The sequence below is a fragment of the Mya arenaria genome, chromosome 16 (genome assembly GCF_026914265.1).
Source record: "Mya arenaria isolate MELC-2E11 chromosome 16, ASM2691426v1".
NCBI lineage: Eukaryota > Metazoa > Mollusca > Bivalvia > Myida > Myidae > Mya > Mya arenaria.
Window position 1 is genome coordinate 20,796,326 of NC_069137.1, and position 22,500 is coordinate 20,818,825.

A 22,500-nucleotide genomic window follows, 5' to 3' on the forward strand; every position below is an offset into this window, starting at 1 on the left:
TATGTTGAACCACGAAGTATTTTAACACATTTGGGAAATGTAGAATTAAAAACAAAAACGTAATTTTCGACACAAACCAATGTTCAAGCCTTTTTCACAAAACATAAATTAATGACAAATAACGTATGAAATGTTTGTTGCAAAATTTGTTTACAAACAGTCTCTTTTATATTGAAGCATTTATTTTTCTGTCTTTGAACATATTTTCGTAAATTTAGAAAAAAAAAATAGCACGAATTTACAAATTTAAGACATATTCAAGTGCTTTTTTCGGAAAATCTAATCCTATCTATGTCATGTTCGACGAGTTTTGCTAATTCGAACATATCATTCACCCAGAGTATATTTCAAGGCAAGCAGAATACAGGAATTATCTGTTCATATACATATAAACATCAGCAATGACCACAATTATGCGTGTAGATATATAACTGAATTGTTGTCATCAAACCGGACAATACTAGATGGATAATGCCATAGGAGTTGTTGTCACGGATGAACCTTATTTTTTAAATAGTTGTACTGCAGGACCTCAATTAGGCACATATGTAAACTGACTAAATATGAACACAAAGACTCATTTTGGTAGATTGTAACATACCGGTACGTAACATTCTGCTAACAATCACCGGTACGTCGCATTGTGCGAACATCAACGGTACGTAGTTTTGAGAAAATTAACGGTACGTAACATACTGAAATAAAATCTGTTATGTACCATCATCGAACACCAACGGTACGGAACATACTGCTAACATCACCGGTACGTAATATACTGTGAATATCGACGTTCTGTAACAAATTGCAAACAGCACCTGTACGGAGCATATTGCGAAAAAACACCGGTAAGTAGTATATTGCAAACATCGCTGGTGCAAAGCAATTTGCGAACATAACCGGAACGTAACATTTTGAAAACATTACCAGTACATACCATACTGTAAACATCAGCGGTATGTAGCATTGCACGAACACATACGGTCCGTATCATTTTACAACATCACCGGTATATAGTATATTACGAACATCACCGGTACATGGCATATTACGAACATCTCCGGTACGTAGCATATTACGAATATGACCGGCACGTAGCATATTGCGAACATCACCGGTATGTAGCATATTACAAATCTCAACGGTACTTAGCATATTGCGAACATCACTGATACTTAGCATAATGCGAACATCAATGGTACATAGTGTATTGCGAACATCAACGGAACGTAACATGCTTCAAATATTTGTGGTATGTACCTTCATCGAACATCAACGTTACGCAACATACATCACCGCTAAGTCATATACTGCGAACATCACCGGTATCTACCTACATCGAACATCAACGGTACGTAAAATACTGCAAACATAACTGGTACGTAACATATTGCAAACATCACCGGTACGGAGTATATAGAGAAAATCACCTGTACGTAGCATATTGCGATCACTTCCGGTACGTAACAAATTACGAACATTTACAGTATGAAACATATTACGAACATCACAAGTACATAGCATATTACGCAAATCACCGGAACGTAGCTTACTGCGAATATATCCGGTACGTAGCATGTTACAAAAATCATCGGTACATAACATACTGCGTACATCACCAGTACGTAGCATTTTGAGAACATCACCGGTACGTACCATAAAACGAACCTCACCAGTACGCATCCTATTACGAATATTACAGGTACGTAGCATATTTCGAACAACCCCGGAACGTAGCATATTACGAACATCACCGGTACGTAGCATATTGCGAACATCACCGGTACGTAACATACTGCAAATATCATCTTTACAAAGCTAACCAGAAAACCACCGGTACATAGTATTTTGCGAACATTACCGGTAGGTTGAATATTACGAATATCACTGGTACGCAGCAAATTGAAAAATCACCGGTACATAGCATATTGCGAACATCACAGGTACGAAGCATACTACGAACACTACCGGTAAGTAGCAAATTACGAACATCACCGGTACGTAGCATATTACGAACATCACCGGTACGTAGCATACTACGAACATCACCGGTACGTAGCATATTGCGAACGTATACGGTATGTAACATATTCCGAACATCTCCTGTACGTAGCATATTACGAACATCACTGGTACGTAGCATATTGCGAACATTACCTGTACGTAGCATATTGCGAACATATACGGTATGTAACATATTCCGAACATCACCGGTACTTAAAATACAGCAAACATCACCGGTACGTAGCATATTGCGAACACTACCTGTACGTAGCATATTGCGAATATATACGGTTTGTAACATATTCCGAACATCACCGGTACGTAAAATACTGCAAACATCACCGATACGTAGCATTACGCAATGTAGAACAAAGTCTTAAACTCTCATAATTAGAGACGCTTGAATAGTTTAATCATTAATTTAGCTTTTTGAACCCTTCTGAACATCCAACGTTAACAATGTTTAATGCATTCGATTTTATGTTGCCTATTTATTTATACTTATGTTTACGAAAATGATCATAAGTACAATTGTTATATTTGTTCTGATGACACCACATATTGTATTATGTGATAGTCATAGTTTCAATACTTCATCAATGCTTTGATTTAACGGAAGAGATTGCATAGCTGTCCAATGTTTCATGATATACATAAATGGAGTGAATTTCGTCTCCATATGTTTCAAAGTTTCGTTGTTATTTTAACAGTATTGACGACACATAGTGTCTTGCGTTGGCGGCTTGGCATTCACAATAAGATGTATCAATGTATAAGCATTGCGGATTTGGTTTCACCAGAACACATGAAGAACAGGCGTATATCAAGTTAAAATCGCACGAACGGATTAAAATCCGGATCACCGGTTACCATCCTTGGTGATTTGTAAAAGGATTTGACCTTGATGCGCATGATTCTTTTTCATGAATACTAAGGAGGAAAGCACATTATATATTAGTATTCACAAAGGCATGGTTAAGTAATGTTTGTCTGTTAGTCAGTTACTAAACTATTTTACGCTATTAATCATGTTATGCTGAATCCTACACCAAACACGTGTTGTACAGAATATGTGTGCTTAGTTTGTACACTTTTTAAAACAAAGTTTACGAATATAGTTCAGCCTAGCAGAGAAATGACCTTATCATTTTGTGAATATTCAAACACTTTTTTTTTACATTTTTTGCTGAAAATCGTAAAAACCGTACAGCCAAATACATCCTGTCATTGTCAGCAACAACCACAATTCTGCATAAATACTTAGACATTTATTTTTCATTAAATCGTACTAAAAGAGAGTTAATGCCATAGTATTGTCATTAGTAAACATAGTGATACTTGTCTTTTTTATCATCATTAGGTTAACAGCATAGCTACATGTCACATTTTGTGGACGTTCATTCCGTGATTAAATGCATAGACTGCCGAAAAGAACAATACCAGTATAAGATCACCAGGTAATGTCGGGCTTTAGGCATATGTTTATGCGAATAAAAAAAAATGTTGCTAAAGGTATGTACATTGTTGCCGTACAGTTCTGAGTCAATATCGACCATGCACTATTTGTAAAAAAGAACTGTCTGCTCATTACATTCTTTATAGAAAAATGTTATTTTACATAGTTATATCTGGCCAGAAAATACGAGAGTCATATTATGCCTGATGCATCTTAAAATCGACCTGATATAAGTGGTGGGCTTATTTGTTTATAGGTTCCATTTTTGGAATATATTGTATTTATATTTGGAAATGTCCTATATCCAAGAAATGGTAAGCTCATATGCGAATTATTTTATACGAAACGGCATAGAGTCGTGAGCGATAAACTATGTACTTCAAATTCAATTCCGTTGGCTTTTTAATATTTTGATTATATCTGAAAGAAACACATTAAAGACATAGTATTAAACATTCCAAACGTTGAATTAATCCGACTGGCCTAGTCACCTTATGTTTAATCAAACACTGTTGACATAGTCATTTGTTTTGCATACAATCCGTGATAAATGAAGGAGTAATAATACAAGAGTCGTTCACCTCAAATTAGTATCCTTCAGTCTTTTATTCGCCCTTTCCGGACTGAAACAAAAACATTTAAGACATTATACTACATTATTTAAATGTTTAATTCACCCGATCAGCCTAGACAACTTACTAGGTTGATCCAATCAATATTGCACATTTTTAAGTGTAGAATTATAAACAAGAAAGTTACGTCCGTGACCAACACATGTTCATGCGTATTTCAAAGAAGATTGGTTTATAATAATTAACGTATGAAATGTGTGATTACATCAATATATTTTTTTCTTTTATAATAATGTCTTACATGTACAAACATAACTAAGCATAAGTTTACGACCCTAAGACATATTCAAGTTTTCTTTTTTTTTTAAACACCTGACACTAGATCTGTGATGTTTGAATGGATTTGATAAACTGATGGCTAAGATGTGCACAGAAATAAATTTTTTCCGTCCAGAACATTTATGCTATATAAGTGAAGCACGTGTAAGATACAGTGCATATAGAAATGTTCCAGATTACAACATTATTTTGTAGTTCGATTATCATAAATGTTTAATTGTATAAAAATAAAGATGAAATAGGAAACGATATATAAAATGTAAACACTATTCATTTAACGGAGTTTTCTTTTTTGAAATGGTGACGTCACTACGGCTTACCAATACTTTTCTATGTTAAATATGAACATGTGAAATATAAAGCAAATTGAGTTGCGATGTGAATTTCTGAAAAACATTTGTTTCTGCTGGCTGCAAAACTTAATATATATATCTCATTTGTTGAAAAATATAACACAAACTTGATGATTAATATGTCATCACATTTGACGAGTGAAGTAAAAAGAGTGAGAAACTGGCGGTAAGAAAAGCACAGATAACACATATTGTGTTTTCGGTTCGAAGTAGAATGGAAGATAAATCTCAATTCTATTATTGCAATTCCTCCGTTTAAATGTTTAAAATGGTATATATTAAATAAACCAGTTGACATATGTAAATAACCTTTTAAATACACTATCTGGTACAATGAATATGATTTGGTTTCGATTTTGAAACGAAAATTCATCAAAATTATATCGCCGACAGTTGAAATTTTGCGCTGAAAATGCGTGTTGTTATGGATATTAGAAATTAATATACAACGTTTGAAATCATTCACCATTTTTATACCATCAACGTAGTATTCGATTGCACCTTACTGCGTTTTTACTTACCCCTCATCCAAAAGCATCGTGAATGTAATTTATAGTTAATATGCTTATATTCCGTGAAGTTCCCGAAAAAATCTATTGATTCAAGAATGTTCATGAACTATTTTGAAATAATCAATGTTTTTCACATTGAGCTGAAAAGTGAAAACAACCAATCATTAGTTAGTTGCTATGTCAGGATGTCTGAGAACGTTTTGAAAATCAGGTGATATTTGTTTTACTTAGTTTTATGAAGGTGATGCTGTATTTGTACACTAGTCATAAGGTTCATAACAAGCGTCAGGAATAAAAATAATGGTTTCATAATGTCCTGATTACATTTTACAATATGTCTGCTACAGTGATATTATTAAAATGAATGATGATTATAAATAGGTAAAGGATAGTAGACATAGTACAGCATTAACAAGCATGCAACTAAGGTTAACGTTGCTATAATTTATTCTAAGAAATATTTACATTCCCGTAGTAGCATGGCTATGTTCATAACGTATTCCGGTACTAGCGTAGCAATGTTAATAACGTGTTCCCGTTATATGCATGGTTACGTAGCTTACGTATTAACGTATACGCATGTTAACAAACTTGGTTTTAATTTGCTGGTAACATTTTAGATATTGTGATATTGTGAATTTTAGGGATTGTTTACCCTAAGACTGGCATCGAATGATCATTTACTTCTGAAAAACTGAAATATGACAGGCATAGAATGCGACTCTTGATTGTTTTGTGTTGAGTTTAAGATCCTTATGAATTTCATAAAGTCTCCCCAATAATGTTAGGTCTTAAAGGTGAAACTTGCTTGAACTTTGCTGAGTAAATACTTCTGTTATTATCGTGACCAAGAAAAGTAAGTTCCTTATTTTTTTTATTCCTGACCCTTGTATGATTAAAATTCGGTTTCTGCAATATAATAAAGTTCGTAATATCTTCCTTTTTGTGATTTATTTCATGGCCTTGAAACTAATTTCCACGCGTATATAATCATGCAATCATTAAAAAATTTGCGACAGAAGGCGACGTATATTATATCTTAAATCCAAACATAGGTACGTACAGTATGTATATTAGGATGTCGTATTTTAAACTGAAGTTTTTTACATAAGTTATACAAGAATTATGAAACACATTTTGAATAGCTCATTAACATTCCTGAATCAAATTTTCGCCTAGAAATACAATTACTTTTTATTTATATTTACGCATTTGTATATAAAACAAAGTAATATAACTACGTATACCATGGTTGGCTTGCTGTACATTTTCATGAAAGCAAACACTAGATTGTAACTTTGTTTTCATTCCTTTCGATATTGTTGCTCATATATATAAATATAATTTAGCACGCACGAACTACGTTGGGATTAATTCAAATTTATATATGAGGATGTATTAACACTAGTTTTATGATTAATAAGCTGCCATGTAAGACGAGTAGAATTGATACTGATGATTTGCGTTTTCCGACCTGATAAATTATGTTAAATACATCTTAACACATGTTAAGATACATTGAAACTAAAATAGAAGACAACATTGGAACATTATGTTTTCGTTTCATTAACATCATCGCCATTTAAATGAAAGAATGTATACATAAACGAGTTTGCGATACATCAAAAGTTATATTTTTAAAACTGAACATACTTACAAGTTTATCGTTTAAATACATCAATCAATAGTTAAACGAGTACAGTGTATGTGATAAATTGGAGATGTATATGCACGCGGAAAGAAGGGGTTTGTTGACGTACATAAAGTCATATGATAACTTGTGCATAACAAAAGGGATAATACGATGATTGAGTAATGTCCACAATTGGTTGTTCCTCTGACATCGGAGATAATAAATTATTGTTATCGAAAATTAGGTTTCGAAAACAGTTAAATAAATATAGAAGGCATATAATTTAATAATTTAGAAAGCATGCAACATGATCGGGACAGTAAGATATGTTGTATACAAATCTTTAAATTAGCGGTTCGTAAAAAGACGATTATCAAGATTCAATATGTCCGGTTAACCAAATAGTATGGTTGCCGGTACAAAAAAAGTTTCTTCAGAATAAATTAATTTCAATCAATTATAATTGAATATATGTACTATTGCAAAGCCTATTGCCTACGTAAATGTTTATAATAATAACAGTTTAACTGTAGATTACTAGAGAATAATCATTGAGAACTCTACTACTGTCAAAGCATGTGGTATGCAGTTGCACAGAGATGTGACTTATCAGCAAAAGTTGATGCTATTGGGTAAAGTTATATATGCAACAACCATATCAATGGAATAATTGACTTAGGTCAAAATTATATAAAACATTTTTTGAAAACTGTGCAGTTTATTCAAAATACAACACCCTGTTATCATATTATATTTTTGCGCTGAAATATGTACTGTACGTCACACATACTTCGCAAATGTAAACGCCAAATGAACCTGCCGAATTTATATCGTATATTCAACAATATACAGGAGCTAGTTTAGAGGCATGGATAACACTTACATTTGCTATTCATCAGATATATATCACTGAACGTCGGCATTGCTTTTTTTAAAGAATAATCACTGATGCCTCGTCTCGGTTACAAGAATCATAGTAATACCAAAAGGTAAATGCAGTTTTTAGTGTGTCTTGCAGTTTGGTTAAAATGTAACCTTAACAGTATAACTACACTAAATACTTATTGTTTTGAAACAGTTGAGAATAATTATAAATTATTATACACATGTTTTCGATGATTCTCCGTAGAGAAACGTACTCTATAAAAAAGAGTTAAACAATTAAAACAAAGTTGGTGGAACACCGATAGAGGTCATTTCCCGTATAATTTAGTAAATTGGTTCAGATCACTTGATTAAGAAAATGCTCACATTTTTTAAATGATCACATACATAAAAGTTGCATTTTAAAATTGTTTTATTTTCAGGACGTTTTTGATTTTCTAAGAAACATACGTAACGTTAGCTAGAGTAAATAAAACATTATTTATTTTGGTCATTAAAAACTAATTTCATGAATTTACTTTTGCATTCTTCCAATTTCCCACAGCTTGAATTTTTTCGCTGATCAATTTATTAATACTCATACAAACACACTTCTAGTATCTATGCAAGGATAAAACAACAATAAATATCTACACATACCAAAGATATATTTGGAATTCCCCCATATAAAATATACTTATTACGTGTAAGTTTACCCCACTCGCACTTTATTATAGTTTGCGAACATATACAATGTATGCTTAAGTTAAAGTAAAAGCACTTTAAATGGTATAATTTTAGTTATAAAGCAAAATTTCTATTCCACGTCAAACAAACGATCTGATTAAAGTGATATAAACAAACCAAACTGGTTTGATAATCTATGTGAAAGTGCCATGGATTGTTGTGTTCATCATAGGATAAATATTGGAGGTCTGATAGAGCTTATACATGTGAGAGATATCAGTCACAATTGCAATTGTGTACAATACACGCAAATACGCTTGTTGTGATACCCTGTTTCAAACGAATTCCCTTTTGTAACGAACTATATTTTTAACAGTAGTGCGATTCAATTTCAATCATGACCATTCACTTTTTTACATATCAAACATTGGACTTATAGAGTGAGCATTTGTGAATCTAGAAATCACTCAATCTACGAGGTGCGGTTTCGAACACTAAACATTTCATGCCGTAGTTCCTATTGACCTCAGTTTATAATATATACATATGAACTGTCGGTCTTTGATTATGTAATATCTTATCCAACACAACGCATTTACATTCGTATGCAAATAGATTAACTTACGATCTCACCGACTAACTCACCGACTGACTCACCGACTGACTTACTAACTGACTCACCGACTGACTCACCGATTGTGAATCGAACACACAAAGAACGAATAAATAGGTCGTGGCCACGATTAACATAGTATTGTGCACGAGATAAACAAAAACCTCACATATCACGGAAGACATTTTTCATATGGTTGCAAATGTTGTTGTTGCATTGTTTTGGCGGTGGGACTGTAGTTCTTTGTCCTTGTTTGATCTTTGTAAACTCCTCAGATAAGCAACTGTTTCGGATGAAATTCTCGTCAAGCGCGTTCTCGGTCCTGGCAAACTTCGGCGCGTCAGTTCTATCACATTATCTTTCACAAAGTCTTGAACACCATGCCTTGCCAATTATTTCAATGCTTGTAATTCACTTTCATTAATAGGCAAAAAACCGGCAAGGTATATAACAATATAACATTTATCTGAACAAGTGTATCTGCGTTATATGGGTACATACGCAAATATGTAAAAACATATATTAATGTTCTATTCATACATGAATTTTATTTTTAGCTGAAATAATAATATTTTTTTTAACATTAATTACGATTATTTCCAAGTGTACATTTCGATATATAATATTCATTTACTCTAATTGCATGCTAGACTGTCGTCAATATGAAAAACTATTATCTGGAGTGGTCGTATTTTGTTATATTACGTAACAGAGGCCCCATAAATAATTAATTAGTTATAACTTTAGTTGATATTTGTCTGAAAACTGTCTTGTAATTGACTTGTAACGAATATTTTAACAATGAAACTTAAAATTACATATACATCGTTTGAAACCGGCAAGGTATATAAAATATATCTGAACAAGTATGTATTTTCGTTATATGGGTTTATATGCAAAGATGTAAAAAATATATAAATGTTCTATTCATACATGATACTTCCCTTAAAACCATAATAAGCTCCTATCCTATAGTAAACAACAAAATCAATACTTTTCAATGATATTATTTTGGATGTCTCAGTGAAGCGATCTGGGAAACCGATAAACGTATACAGCATAAACTTGCAACATGAGAAAAGTAAGTCTTATTAACAACATGCTTGACAAAAATAGAGCTTACAAACGCGGTTGATTGGCCAAAGAAAAACTGAGTTAAAATCCTCCTTCTAGGGAAAACTCAGAAACCCCTGCCTGTTTGTCATTCAGATTTACAGGATTTGTCTCGTACCGCTAGATGTCGGGCCTCATTACCCGTAGGCTCTTTAACAATTAGGAATAAAATACATATCATTTATATGATTCATGTACATGTACTATAACAAGTTATACAAGTGTCAATTACAACGCTATGTATACTTAAGTGAGAACAAAACGATCATTCATATGATGAAATTGCATAATAACAGAAAACTTTCACGTTAAACATTTGCTGGTAAAATTTTACAATCATTTGTACCGATATTAGCGTATCGGGTTCCTAGAGCTGAATGCCTTTACATTCATATGCGCACGAAATACTCGTGCCTATTAACCTCTCGTGCATATAATTCGTTTCACTCAAACGCAGAAAATGATATTTATTTTCAGCTGAAGTAACAATGTCTTTTTTTTAGATCAATTATGATTTATATCCATGTGTATATTTTTATATATTCTAGTCATTTACTCTTAAGGCATGTCAGATTGTCGTTCAATATGAATACTTATTATCTGGAGTGTTCATTATTTGTTATATTAGCCAGCTTATAAAGCCGAAAGTTGGCACTTCATAAGTTATTAAGACCCTACACCTAATAGAGGCCCAGTAAATAATTAATAAAATATAATTTTAGTTGCGATTGTTCTGAAAATCTATCTTCTTTGCCTTGTAACGAATATTGCAATAATGGATCTTGAAATTATGTATTATTATATTTTAAAATTGATTATAAAAACTGTGTTATTCACACGATATGAATGATATGCTGCAACTTAGTCAATAATGCGTCAATAATTCATTTGAAATATACAGTAGTCAACTATAAACCATTTCAGAAGGTAAAAGGAAATTACCAAAACAGCATTGAACGATAAACACATATATTAAAACATACTTTTAACGCATATATACCACACCCATCAACATTAACACCAATGCACGAGGGTATATCCACTTTTGAACGGACAGTGAAACAGGACATCATTCGAATTAGATTACTTGGAATTTAAACTAGGTAACAAGCACACATCAACACACATTGGCAATCGGGTATCAATAGTTACAAATCATAATAGTATCTTCATATTCACTCCCTCATTGAATATATCGTTGTTTATCGGCGAATAGTTAAATAATTAGTGTTGATGTTTTGACATGAATGATATGAATGAACTGTATAATCAATATTGTTATGCTCGATTAAAGTGATTATTTTTGGTGAAATGAATATATTTTCTGAATATTTCAAAATTTCTTTAACATAATCCAAATGGTTTTTAGAAAAAAAAAATATTTAGCAATAGTAAATGGTAGAAAAATGTATTCATCTTACGACTTCACTTGATGAAATTTACTTTGTACATCTTATTTAATCAGAAAATAAATTAAATAGTTTGATCAAAATGCCTGCGCATTCCCATTGACTGCGCTCAATAATGTTAAGATTCTATACAAAAATTTCATATTGGATATTTACTTTGTTACAAATCGTGCTTTTGTATCAATCCATAATGACGATTCAACGATTTTCCTTAGCTGTCTTTCATTAGTTTATACATGTTGAATATAGAGCCGAAACCAAGACATGTTGCAATTGTTGTATAAATACAGAATACTAGGTTAATGCCGCTGATAGAAACAGTTTATCTGGCAGAGCGGATAAATAATTCGGGAAATTTAATGTGAGCCTTTAAAACAGAGATAAGTGTTGTTGTTTTTTCACACTACCGACACAGTACGTAAATGTGCATGTTTTCTTCAACCTGTTCAAAACATTAACATCAAAATTTATTCCATACGTTTTCCGTTAAGGTAAATGTATTATACTAATGCAATAGCAATTCACAGCAGAAAAGCTTGTGAGTGTACATAAACGTTGAACGACACATCACAATTATCAATTCATGTATATTTTTTTCACAAATTACATGTCACGATTAAAAATCACGAGTATATAATTAATCGCCACATTTTCCATGGGTTTAATTCATGACGATATTATTGTTCAGAACTGCACTGGCAAATATAGTGTTATTAGTAAGATGTGTCATTTACAACAGAAATTGAATTAGCTCTCGTTGATTGCTACTTATGTTTCAGCATTTTGCGGGTAGGATAAGTGTACTGAATTTCTAATCAGTGCCATTATCATGCATAGTGATTGGATTTTCTGGGCGAGTGATTCTCGTGGTTATTAGCCGGCGGACTATTAGTAAGATTTCGGAGCACTGTCTGTGTTTCACGCTGTCATTTCAGAACAGAAAAGAAGTGAGTTTTAGCGGTCACATGCCCAACCGACTGTAAATACACATCATGTGGTCAACAAACCAAATTAACCAAAATGCTCCCGGCACCATATTATTAAATCGATTTGATAAATAAGAAACATCCTGATTTAGAGTCAAACAATACAATTCCACGCTCATTCGGTTTAACATTATTTCGAATACCACAAAAAAGAGAGATTTTAAATGATTTTTAAGGAGGAACTTATTCGGCACTAGAGTGGCTGGTATGGATACTTTTTCATTTGTTTGTTCACAATTGTTTGTGTAGGACACCACTTTATTTTCGGTTAAGTTGCAATGGGCTTGATGACTGCTTGATGGATTCGAATAAAGTAGTCATAGTATTGACTTTTTTGCATGGGAACAATTAAGCAGTAGTCAGGGCTTGGTTGACCATAAATATGGATTTCGTTATGAAGAAACGTACAATGATGTTGATTAGTCGTATTCATCATTTATTGACATTGGTGTTCTTACACCAAGAAATTGCATGATAAAAGGAAAATCATTATGTATTGTAGGATTTGGGGTATCGCAAATCTACGTTAACTTCATCCTAGACGTATCACACACACTGAAAACAGATGTGTTGCAATCGTAAACCTTCATGTAAAAATGAAATCATATGTTTAATAATACATATTAGTAAATGACACTAATTAGGGATCTATAGTCTTAAATACATTAAATAAAGGAAAACTATGCTAGAATGTGCTACAGGCATATCATTTATAATGCAGCTATTACCCAAATGAACAATGGATTTGCGCTTATGTTTAAACTTATTTCAAATGGAATCGTTTTAGCAATGATGTAAATATGACTTTTTCCGACATGAACATGAACATAAATAAGAAATTTCATTTTGTGCATTATATCAAACGTTAAATAATGATTTTTTTTGGTATCCATTACAAAGCCAGAATGCAGACTTGACTCAGGTCAAGATTATTTCAAAAATTTAAATAAAAAATACCATATTACATATAATACACCATTTTTACACGCGCTAGTGTTGTGCTAAAGTGTCTAACTAACTGTTTCAACACCATATCAAACTCTTAATTAATGGTGGTAACATACCGTAAAATGCATACCGTTGTTGGCGATAATTGTATTTTTACTGTATCAGGGGAACATATGTGTATTGTCATGGATACCAGAAATATGTTTATTCAGTGTTTATAAATGTACACTCCTTTCCTATCATTAGTGTTGAAGTGGATTGCATTGAATTTCATTGATACTAATTTAAAAACATCTTGAAAGTTATATCGCCTTTTTATTCTAAAACTCCATGTTAAATGTTTCCGAATTTGCCTTGGAAATACACTTATATACATTTTTAAATATATGTTATTTTTTATATTTTTTTTCTGGAGCATACAGAAAAGAAAACATTATTCAGTTTCAATGATAGAGTGTCTGTGGAGTGTATATGTAAAAGGACAAGACAAGTCCTGTTGATTCATACCGTCCCAAAGTTACAGAATCCTTCACCCATTTATTTATATTTGAGTAACGAATATTTGGTCATTGACATTTCAAACGATTGTATGATATAAAGGTTTAAGATAGTTGAAAGTCTCGCCATGTTAACATGTAAGTATGTAAAACCACATGCACAAGGCTACGCGTCAACGAGTTAAAAAGCTGTACTGCTAGACTGTATTGTTATGTAAAGTACGATAACGAACATGTCAGTTTGATATGGTATTCTTCAGTCAGCATTGTGCAAAATAACATGTAACAAACACCTTTTTCCCTATATAACTGATATGTTGCAAACAATTTGAACGATGTTTGATTAAGTCAAATATATGAAAAGCGTGTATCTGTTATATGCTACCAAAATACTTTAACCTTATACATTTATAGTAACGAACATGTCGGTATATTCGGCGACATTGTTTTTTCTACATTAAAAGGGCAGCATATGACTTCCGTCTTGGCACGCTAACGTAATTTAACCGAGCAATGTGGTTTTGTCAATGTATGATATGAAAATAAACACCGCGTAGTGTGTTATTATAGTATGAAGTTAATATGTAGGTAAGATTAGCCCTTTGCTCTGGCGACAATAACGAACATGTCATTTAAGCACACATAAAATCTTTTTTTTTCACTAACTATAAAACTTCTATGCACACGTTCTTAACCAAACACTAAGCATATTACATGCATACATTTACGATTATGGAATCTGATTAATTGCGCCAAAAAACGCGGGGGACACGAATTGCATTTGCTTTTTGAGAATGACTGTGTATATTAACGCGGAATAACTATTTATAACCATTGTTTTATATCAATCACTCTGGTGTTCAAGCACACCAATAAGTTAGTTGTTATGTACTGTGGATATACGAGGATAAGGCAAGTGGTGTGTCATAACTTTCTTAAGTTGGGTGTTAATACGCCATGACGTATGATACATTTATTTTAAGCACACGGAAGTATTAGCAATTTTAGCTTGGTGTCAAACCGATATAACTTCGTTCAAAGTATTAGATATATAATTGATACTTTTGTCAAAGGAGTCATGTTCCGAAAATATTTTTTTTTTTATAAATAGGAAGAGAACAACATATGTGGATGGGAATGCGATTTTAATCATTGTGGCGCTAACGTGAATAACGACAAAAAGCGAGAATAAAATCGCGCTCTCTTTACCCCTTGATTTTTCATGGTATTTTCGAGCTTAAAACTTAGTTATTTGTTGTCAACATAAAAAAACACGTCAATTTCAGCAATAAACCCTCTGCAACACTCATTGTTGATATTTAGTTGATCATAACCTGTTAACGTGTGTTTAATTTACCGTAAGAGTTGGTCAGCTGTTCGACTTTTGGTAACTACGTTTGTATGACGGTAAGGTGCAAACATTTCTGGCCGATGATGAAAGGCGTTTTTGAAATAAAAACAGTATTATTTTATTTTGTTTGAAACGAAAGGACATCAATCAGAATATGCTTGATCATGAAATGGTTGTTTATAACCGATAATTGTTCACATTCTGACAAACTGCGCAGTAACAGAGACACCGTTTCCCGGTTTATCACGAGGAACATCCGGTGTTAAATTTCAACGTTTCTGGGTTCAAATTGTGTAATTACATGTGTTAAGTGCAAATAAAAAGTTATTTAATCATTAAATGATTATGTTTAATCAGTATAACACAATCTACAAGCCTGATAATGCAATTTGACAATAATTTCACATGGCAATCAAAATAAGTGACAAAACCCGGAAGTGAATTCTGCGACATTTTTGTTGTTGTTAGCAACCGATAATGACCGGCAAGTTTAAATATTAAACGTTGTCACAGGCCTCGACGGTACGTTATGAAATAGAATATTTTCAAAATGATGATCCAAATTTTGCAAATGAACTCCTTTAACTTGACAATCATTATTTAAATGAATTTGTGCAGTCTTCTCAAAGTCAAAATATAAAAGATTCAGATGAAAGGTCAATTTTATCATGTTTCATAAATAATGATGATTTTGATTGTGAAATAATCAACGATGCTTTACTTACTTTGTTAAATGATTATGATGGTACTCTGAGACCTGAAGATATCAAGGAGATTCAAAATGTAAACTAACTGCAGTGTATTCTACTATCATTTGAATGTTACTGAATAACGGTTCGAATCACCTGTTTTCATAAAATAAAATACTATTTGATTTATTTATTTGCTATCATTATTGTCTTTGAAGGTGCTGAACCATGTAGCCAAGATGTGCAATACCACTACTCATAGGATTTTGCCCAGCAAGTCCACTATTCACATCATGCGCAACAAGTTGGGCCGATATAATTCGCCATCTCACGGAAGTGTCATGTGTTTCTACGGTTCAGGTATGTTTTTATGGTTAGATATCACTCCGAATTAAACATGGAGTAACAGAATAAGACAGATCTTATACAATAATGATATGTACTGGTTGACGGTACATTTCCGAACAGGGCACAAATCCCGAACACCGGCTAAAACACACGTTTGTTTACAATGATCGATTATTCGATGATCTAGATCAATACAGAGGCTTGCCTTGGTCAAACTTGCGAAGTTTCATCTTGTTTTGTTAAGTATTTGTCTAAAAAATGCCATTCAATGTTTATACAATTAAAGATCAAAATGTAGCACATGGGGGAATGACGTCAGAGGGCGCACGCGCATCTTTAGGTTTTGCAGTTATGTTGACCTACATTCAAGATATGTATAAATAGAAATGGTTTACATTCGAAGCAAATGTTTTGAAAAAAACATCAGAAACAATAAATCACTTTGCAGCTAAGTGTTTATTTAATATAGCATACTTTTTAATTATAATTGTATGACCATGTATTTTCGCTTTTCAAGTGTTCGGTATTTGTGACCTCCAAAGCATAATTTTAAGGGTGATTTACTGTCCATAAAATGAATGATTTTCGACATGAACTTGATGAAATCATGAATCTGTACTTTTACAGCTGTTTGCACATGAACCAAAGATGTTTCATACACAATTTTAACTTACTAAAGCAAAAACTCTCCAAGAAAATTGTAAAAAAACTCAAAAAGTGTTCAGATTTGTGACCTTAGCCAGTACCTGTAAAATTGTCTTTCCAAGTCAGAATTAATTTTTATGCTTGGATTTTTTATGTTGTCAGCTTTGCATTCTTGTTCAAAAGCTTTTACCTTGGCCATACTTATAAATCCTTTTAAAAGATTCAACGTAAACAAGTTAAACACTCTTGATCTTAGCTTGGAATTTAAAAATGAATTTTAATTAGAAATAAAGATCTGTAAAAGTTATACAGCTATCTGTTAGTGTCATTTTGGGTTGTCTACATTATCTTCTTGCTGACTATTTCAGTGAAATTTTATTATTATTTGTGAAATCATTTAAAGGGGCTATACACCATATGATGAACTAGCGGAAAAAAGAAGAACATTGTCGAAAACTGACATAAACTTGAGTTTAATGAGTACAATGCAATGAAACTAACTAACTGAAGTACCGCATAGTTTACAATTATATATTCGTAGTTTTTTCGTATTTTACCATTAAAAAAATTACTAGGTATGTTTACCTAGTATAATTCATTTGTATGCGTGATTAGCTTGTTGATGTTATCACCTGATATTACCAAGTTAGGTATATAGCTTAGATATTCCAAAGGTTTAGAGTAAGCCTCCGTTGCACAGTAGATACAACAATGGACTGCAATTTTGGCGAATCCGGATCGAACATTTACATTTTGGTATTTTTTTACAATTATGATATCAAAGAGTAAAACATTTTATTAAATGATTGTCCTGAGATTTGTTACAGAAATAAACTTTTTTTGGTGCCAATCTGGTGTATAGTCCCTTTAACAATAGTTAACATTTATTTGTACAGGAAAGTAGACATTTTATCTGGTGGACGAGGCCAAATTACTTTCAGCACTATAGTGTCGGTGAAAAACATGCTGAGGTATTTAGTGCTTCACCCATTTAAACTATCGATAGAATATTTAATGGATTAAAGGTTCTAACAGCCTATCCAAACTTCATCCTTATTGCTGAGAACAGATTATGAGAATTAATAGTGAATATAAAAGATGATGAAACTTAACATATATTACACAATGAAACACATTCTTACTCAGATTTTTTATTCCATTTCACATTCGATGATTGATAACGATTGGATATTTGGATTCAACCATGGCTTATGAAATGTGTCCCTCATTATAACATTGCTTTCTTCATGTACTGCATATAGCTTAAAAAAGAAAAAAAGAATGTATTAAATTTTCCAGGTTTATTTCGATAATGCTGTGTGCCAAAACAAGAACAATGCTGTGCTTTGGTATGCCATGTGACATGTAATGACAGGTAAGTTTTCTAATATGTTAATAATTGTTTGTCTGATATTTTAGGACAAATACACTGTCTTTTGAAATCAATCACATCATTGATATCTGCGATTTGTGCTTTAATTTTAAAGGATGCAGAACTGGATGAAGTTAAAGTGTAGTTGGCAGTAATTTGATATGAGGAATAGTTTAACTAAATAAACATATATGTTAACACTCCATTATTGTAAGATTTATATGTCTTGAAAACTTTATTATACCCTAGTTAAAATCATTTGCTTAATTATATTTTTTGTGAATATAGAAAGTTTTATTTACACTAAACAGATCTTCCTACAATTTTCAGGACAGCATGAGAGTGTAACGCTAAACACTATGTTGGCTGGGCACACCAAATTTGCTCCTGACTGTCACTTCAGCAACTGGAAGGTCAAGTGGCAATGCTGCAATGCCGAAAATCTTCAAGAAATTGCCCAAACTGTTTTCGCCTCTTCAAAGTCCAGCCACAACATCCCACAGTTGGTTTATGACCCTCAGCAGCCAGTCACAGTTCACTGTTGGAAATCATTCCTAGATGCATATTTCAAAACTCTAAAGAATATTACCAAATACCAACATTTCTATGTATCAAAACATAAACCAGGAGTTGTAGTATGCAAAGAGTTTGTAGATTCCTCAAAAATTGTTATTCTTTTGAGGATGAGTCCAGAATGTGGTGTTTTGCCTGAAATAAAGCACACACCGTGCCTAGATGCTGCACGTCAATGGTACCTTCAAGATTATATTGGTCCAACCTTTAGATCTGAGTCATCAAGATCTGCAGTATGAATGAAATATTCACATTGAGTTGGGCTCAATTCATTCAATTGACTATCAGGGTCTGTTTCACAAATCGTTTAATTGCAAAAATCCCGTCAAACATAAATGTAGATATTTTGATGCATGTTTTGCGCCCTTAAATTTGCCACTAATATGGGTTTATTCTTAATATTTTATTAACTAGGTTTGTCCCTGTAGTTTTCGTTGTAGAATTTAACTTGGTTCGAGTTAACCTATAAGCTCTATACCTTAGGTAAGACGTTAGACTACATTTTCAAGATAAAATGCGTCTTGTTTTTCAGGCAAAGGAATTCAATTATTGTATAAGGCACATGTCAGAGGATACAATTGGATATTGGGGGCTTCGTCGAGGGAGCAGATGTTTACCTGGAGTTGATGAACGATCCAAAGATACTCAAATACTCGAAGGCGGTAAAATCAGTCAAGGAAATAGAAAATGTACATCAGTAGATGTATGTAATAAAAGCACATGCTAACAACATTGAACACTGGAATCTTAGAAGTTATGTTATAAAACAAATAACGAGTTTCGTATTTGTACTGTATTATAACATGCAGATATAGATTTTATCTTCCGAACACGAACATATAGTAGAAAAGGTTTGAGTAATGAAAACGTTAATTAAATATACAGAAACATACTTATGTCATATAAACTGCCAAATACTTGGACTGTGATAGAAATTGAGCATTATTGAATAAGACTTTAAAATCATTAATGTATGGAATAAAATTCCATTGTGAATTCAATTAAAACACGTCAATGCTGTGTAATCGTCTAATGTTGAGTTTAACAAGTAAGTGACGATGGTCAATGTGTAAATAAATACAATGCTTAAAGCTGGTCAAATAAGTGTAAACGATGGCCACCGAAATCGATGGCAAAAACAAGTTTGATTGTTAACTATAATGCTGCTGTGAAGAAGATGGGCTAGTGAGATTTGCACAGATATATAATCCTTCAACTGACCTTCAAAGATAAAAAATTCAGTGCCTTTTTACAGTAATAAGATCAGACTATTTAACAGGTTTCAGACAAAGGTTAGGATAAATAAAGAAATATTTCTCTATGCACTTAATATAATGTTTAAACAAAGCCCTTCCGTGTACCATGTGTATTTTGCATGCGAATAAGTAATTCAATAAAATAATTTTATTAAATACTGTTTCAAAAATATTTATATTTAAATTAAAGTGAGAACAAACATAAAGTAAACGCTCATAGTTTCTGTATAACACTAGTTGTCGATTTCATCTCTGCTGAGTCATATTTATCGGCACGATTACGTCAACAAATGATGTGTGTATATTATACTTATAAATTAGGCGTTTTATTTCTATGAAATTTCTATAATACAAGGACAAGAGAAATATTAAGATCCTAAATAAATGACCTATAGTTCTCGTCTAAGATTATTAAAAATATATCATGCCTTGTAGTTTCGCGTAATTTTTTATACTTCCTTTAATAAATACAAAGAAAACCGGAAAGGTATATAACATTTATCTGTACAAATATGCATCCGTGGATATTTTCAAAAACGTACAAAATAAAGAAAAAAAAACATGTTATATTCAATAAATATATCTGTTTTGTTTTAGCTAAATAATATAAGTATTTTCATCTTTAATTATGATTTAATTTCCTTGCATACATTTATTTCTAGATTAGCCATTTAATTTAAATGCATGGCATATTGTCGTTCAACAACTATAATCCCGAGTGTTCGTCATATGTTATGTTAGGCAACCTCGTGCAAATCGGTTGAATTTCGCCACTCCTTGTTTAGAGCCTACACGTAACAGTTATTACGTATTTAATTAAGAACATATTATTTTAGTCGATATTTTTCTGGAAATTGTCATTCATTGGCTTGTAACAGCTACTTTGATAATGAAACATGAAATTATGCATAATCTAATTAAAATCGTGAAAACAATGTTATTCAAACTATATAAACGTTGTACTTCAACGTAGTCAATACTATGTTGATAATACAACTGGAACATACTGTGTTGAGGCTAGTAGTCAAATATTTAATTCAAACAATTTTAAGGAGAACAAGGAAATCACCCAAATGTCATTGAACGATATACTCAAAACATACAATCACCGCATAAAGAACCCACGCACCAATGGCCATATCAATAGAACGATGGGATTTCCGATTTTGAAAGACTTCAATCCAGCTCGAGATTACTTAAGAAAGGTAACATGCGCACAACCACACACTTTTGCAATCGGTTATAAATTGGTTCAAAATTATAGATATAATCCTCATATTCACTTCCTTGTTAAATACATCGCTGTTCATTGGCAAATAGTGAAATTATTGCTGCTTTACCTCTGTATAATCAGATATTGATATGCTCGAATTTCAAGTGATTATTTTAGGTAAAAAAATATAATTGTTTTCAATGTTTTCCACTTTCCTTGAAAATGATCATAATGGAATTTAGAAAAAAGTATGGTGGTTTAATCAATTTTAAGCAATAACTGTATCAATCTTATGACTTCATTTTATGAGTTCACTTTGTGCATAATATTTGATCCGAAGGACATATACTTAAATATTTTATTTAAAAGGCCTGCGCATTTCCTAAGCTGGGTTAGGTGATATTTTGTGTTAAAATACTTTCCAATAATTCTATATTTGATATTTTCTTTGTGGCAGCGCGTGCTTTTGTGATTTTTTTATAGATATCCATAATGACGATTCAATGATCTTCCATTAATTGATATTCATTTTTTAAACGATAAATATAAAGTCGAAACCAAGTGATGTTAAAATGGTTGCATGCATACATAACACTAGGTTTGTGCCGCGGATGGACATAATTTATCATCAGGGCGGAGACATCGGCACACTACAAACGCAGTATTTTTCGTCAGTTTTACTTAAAACTGTTTAAAATTATTGAAAACGTTTATAGTCAATGTAATTGTTTTTTTTTAATAATTCAAAAGCAATTCAGAACAAAACAGTTTTGAGGGTACGTTGAGCAGCACTACACAAATATCAAATCATGTAGCATTTTTTCCGCAAGTTACACGTCACTATCGAGATCACGAGTATGTTAGCAATCGCCACATTTTATGTGGATTCATTTGATATGGTTATTCACGTAATTAAATGCTGGATGTTTATGACAGCACCGGCAAATATGTTATTAGTGAGATGTGTCATTCACCCCAGAGATGGAATTAACTGTCGTTGAATGCTGCTTATGTTTCAATATAGTGCGGCTATGATAAATATACCAATGTTCTGGCTACTTGTCTTTGCC

The 22,500-nt window shown here is 32.4% G+C and overlaps 1 protein-coding gene across 1 annotated transcript in view; it reads right to left on the bottom strand.

Moving 5' to 3' along the window:
• LOC128222233 (golgin subfamily A member 6-like protein 7) overlaps positions 1-22,500 on the bottom strand; it is a 75,645-nt gene that overhangs the window by 9,331 nt on the left and 43,814 nt on the right. The window contains exon 6 of the mRNA XM_052931180.1: positions 4,039-4,080. Coding sequence (XP_052787140.1) covers positions 4,039-4,080 — 42 coding nt within the window. The remainder of the gene's footprint in view (positions 1-4,038; positions 4,081-22,500) is intronic.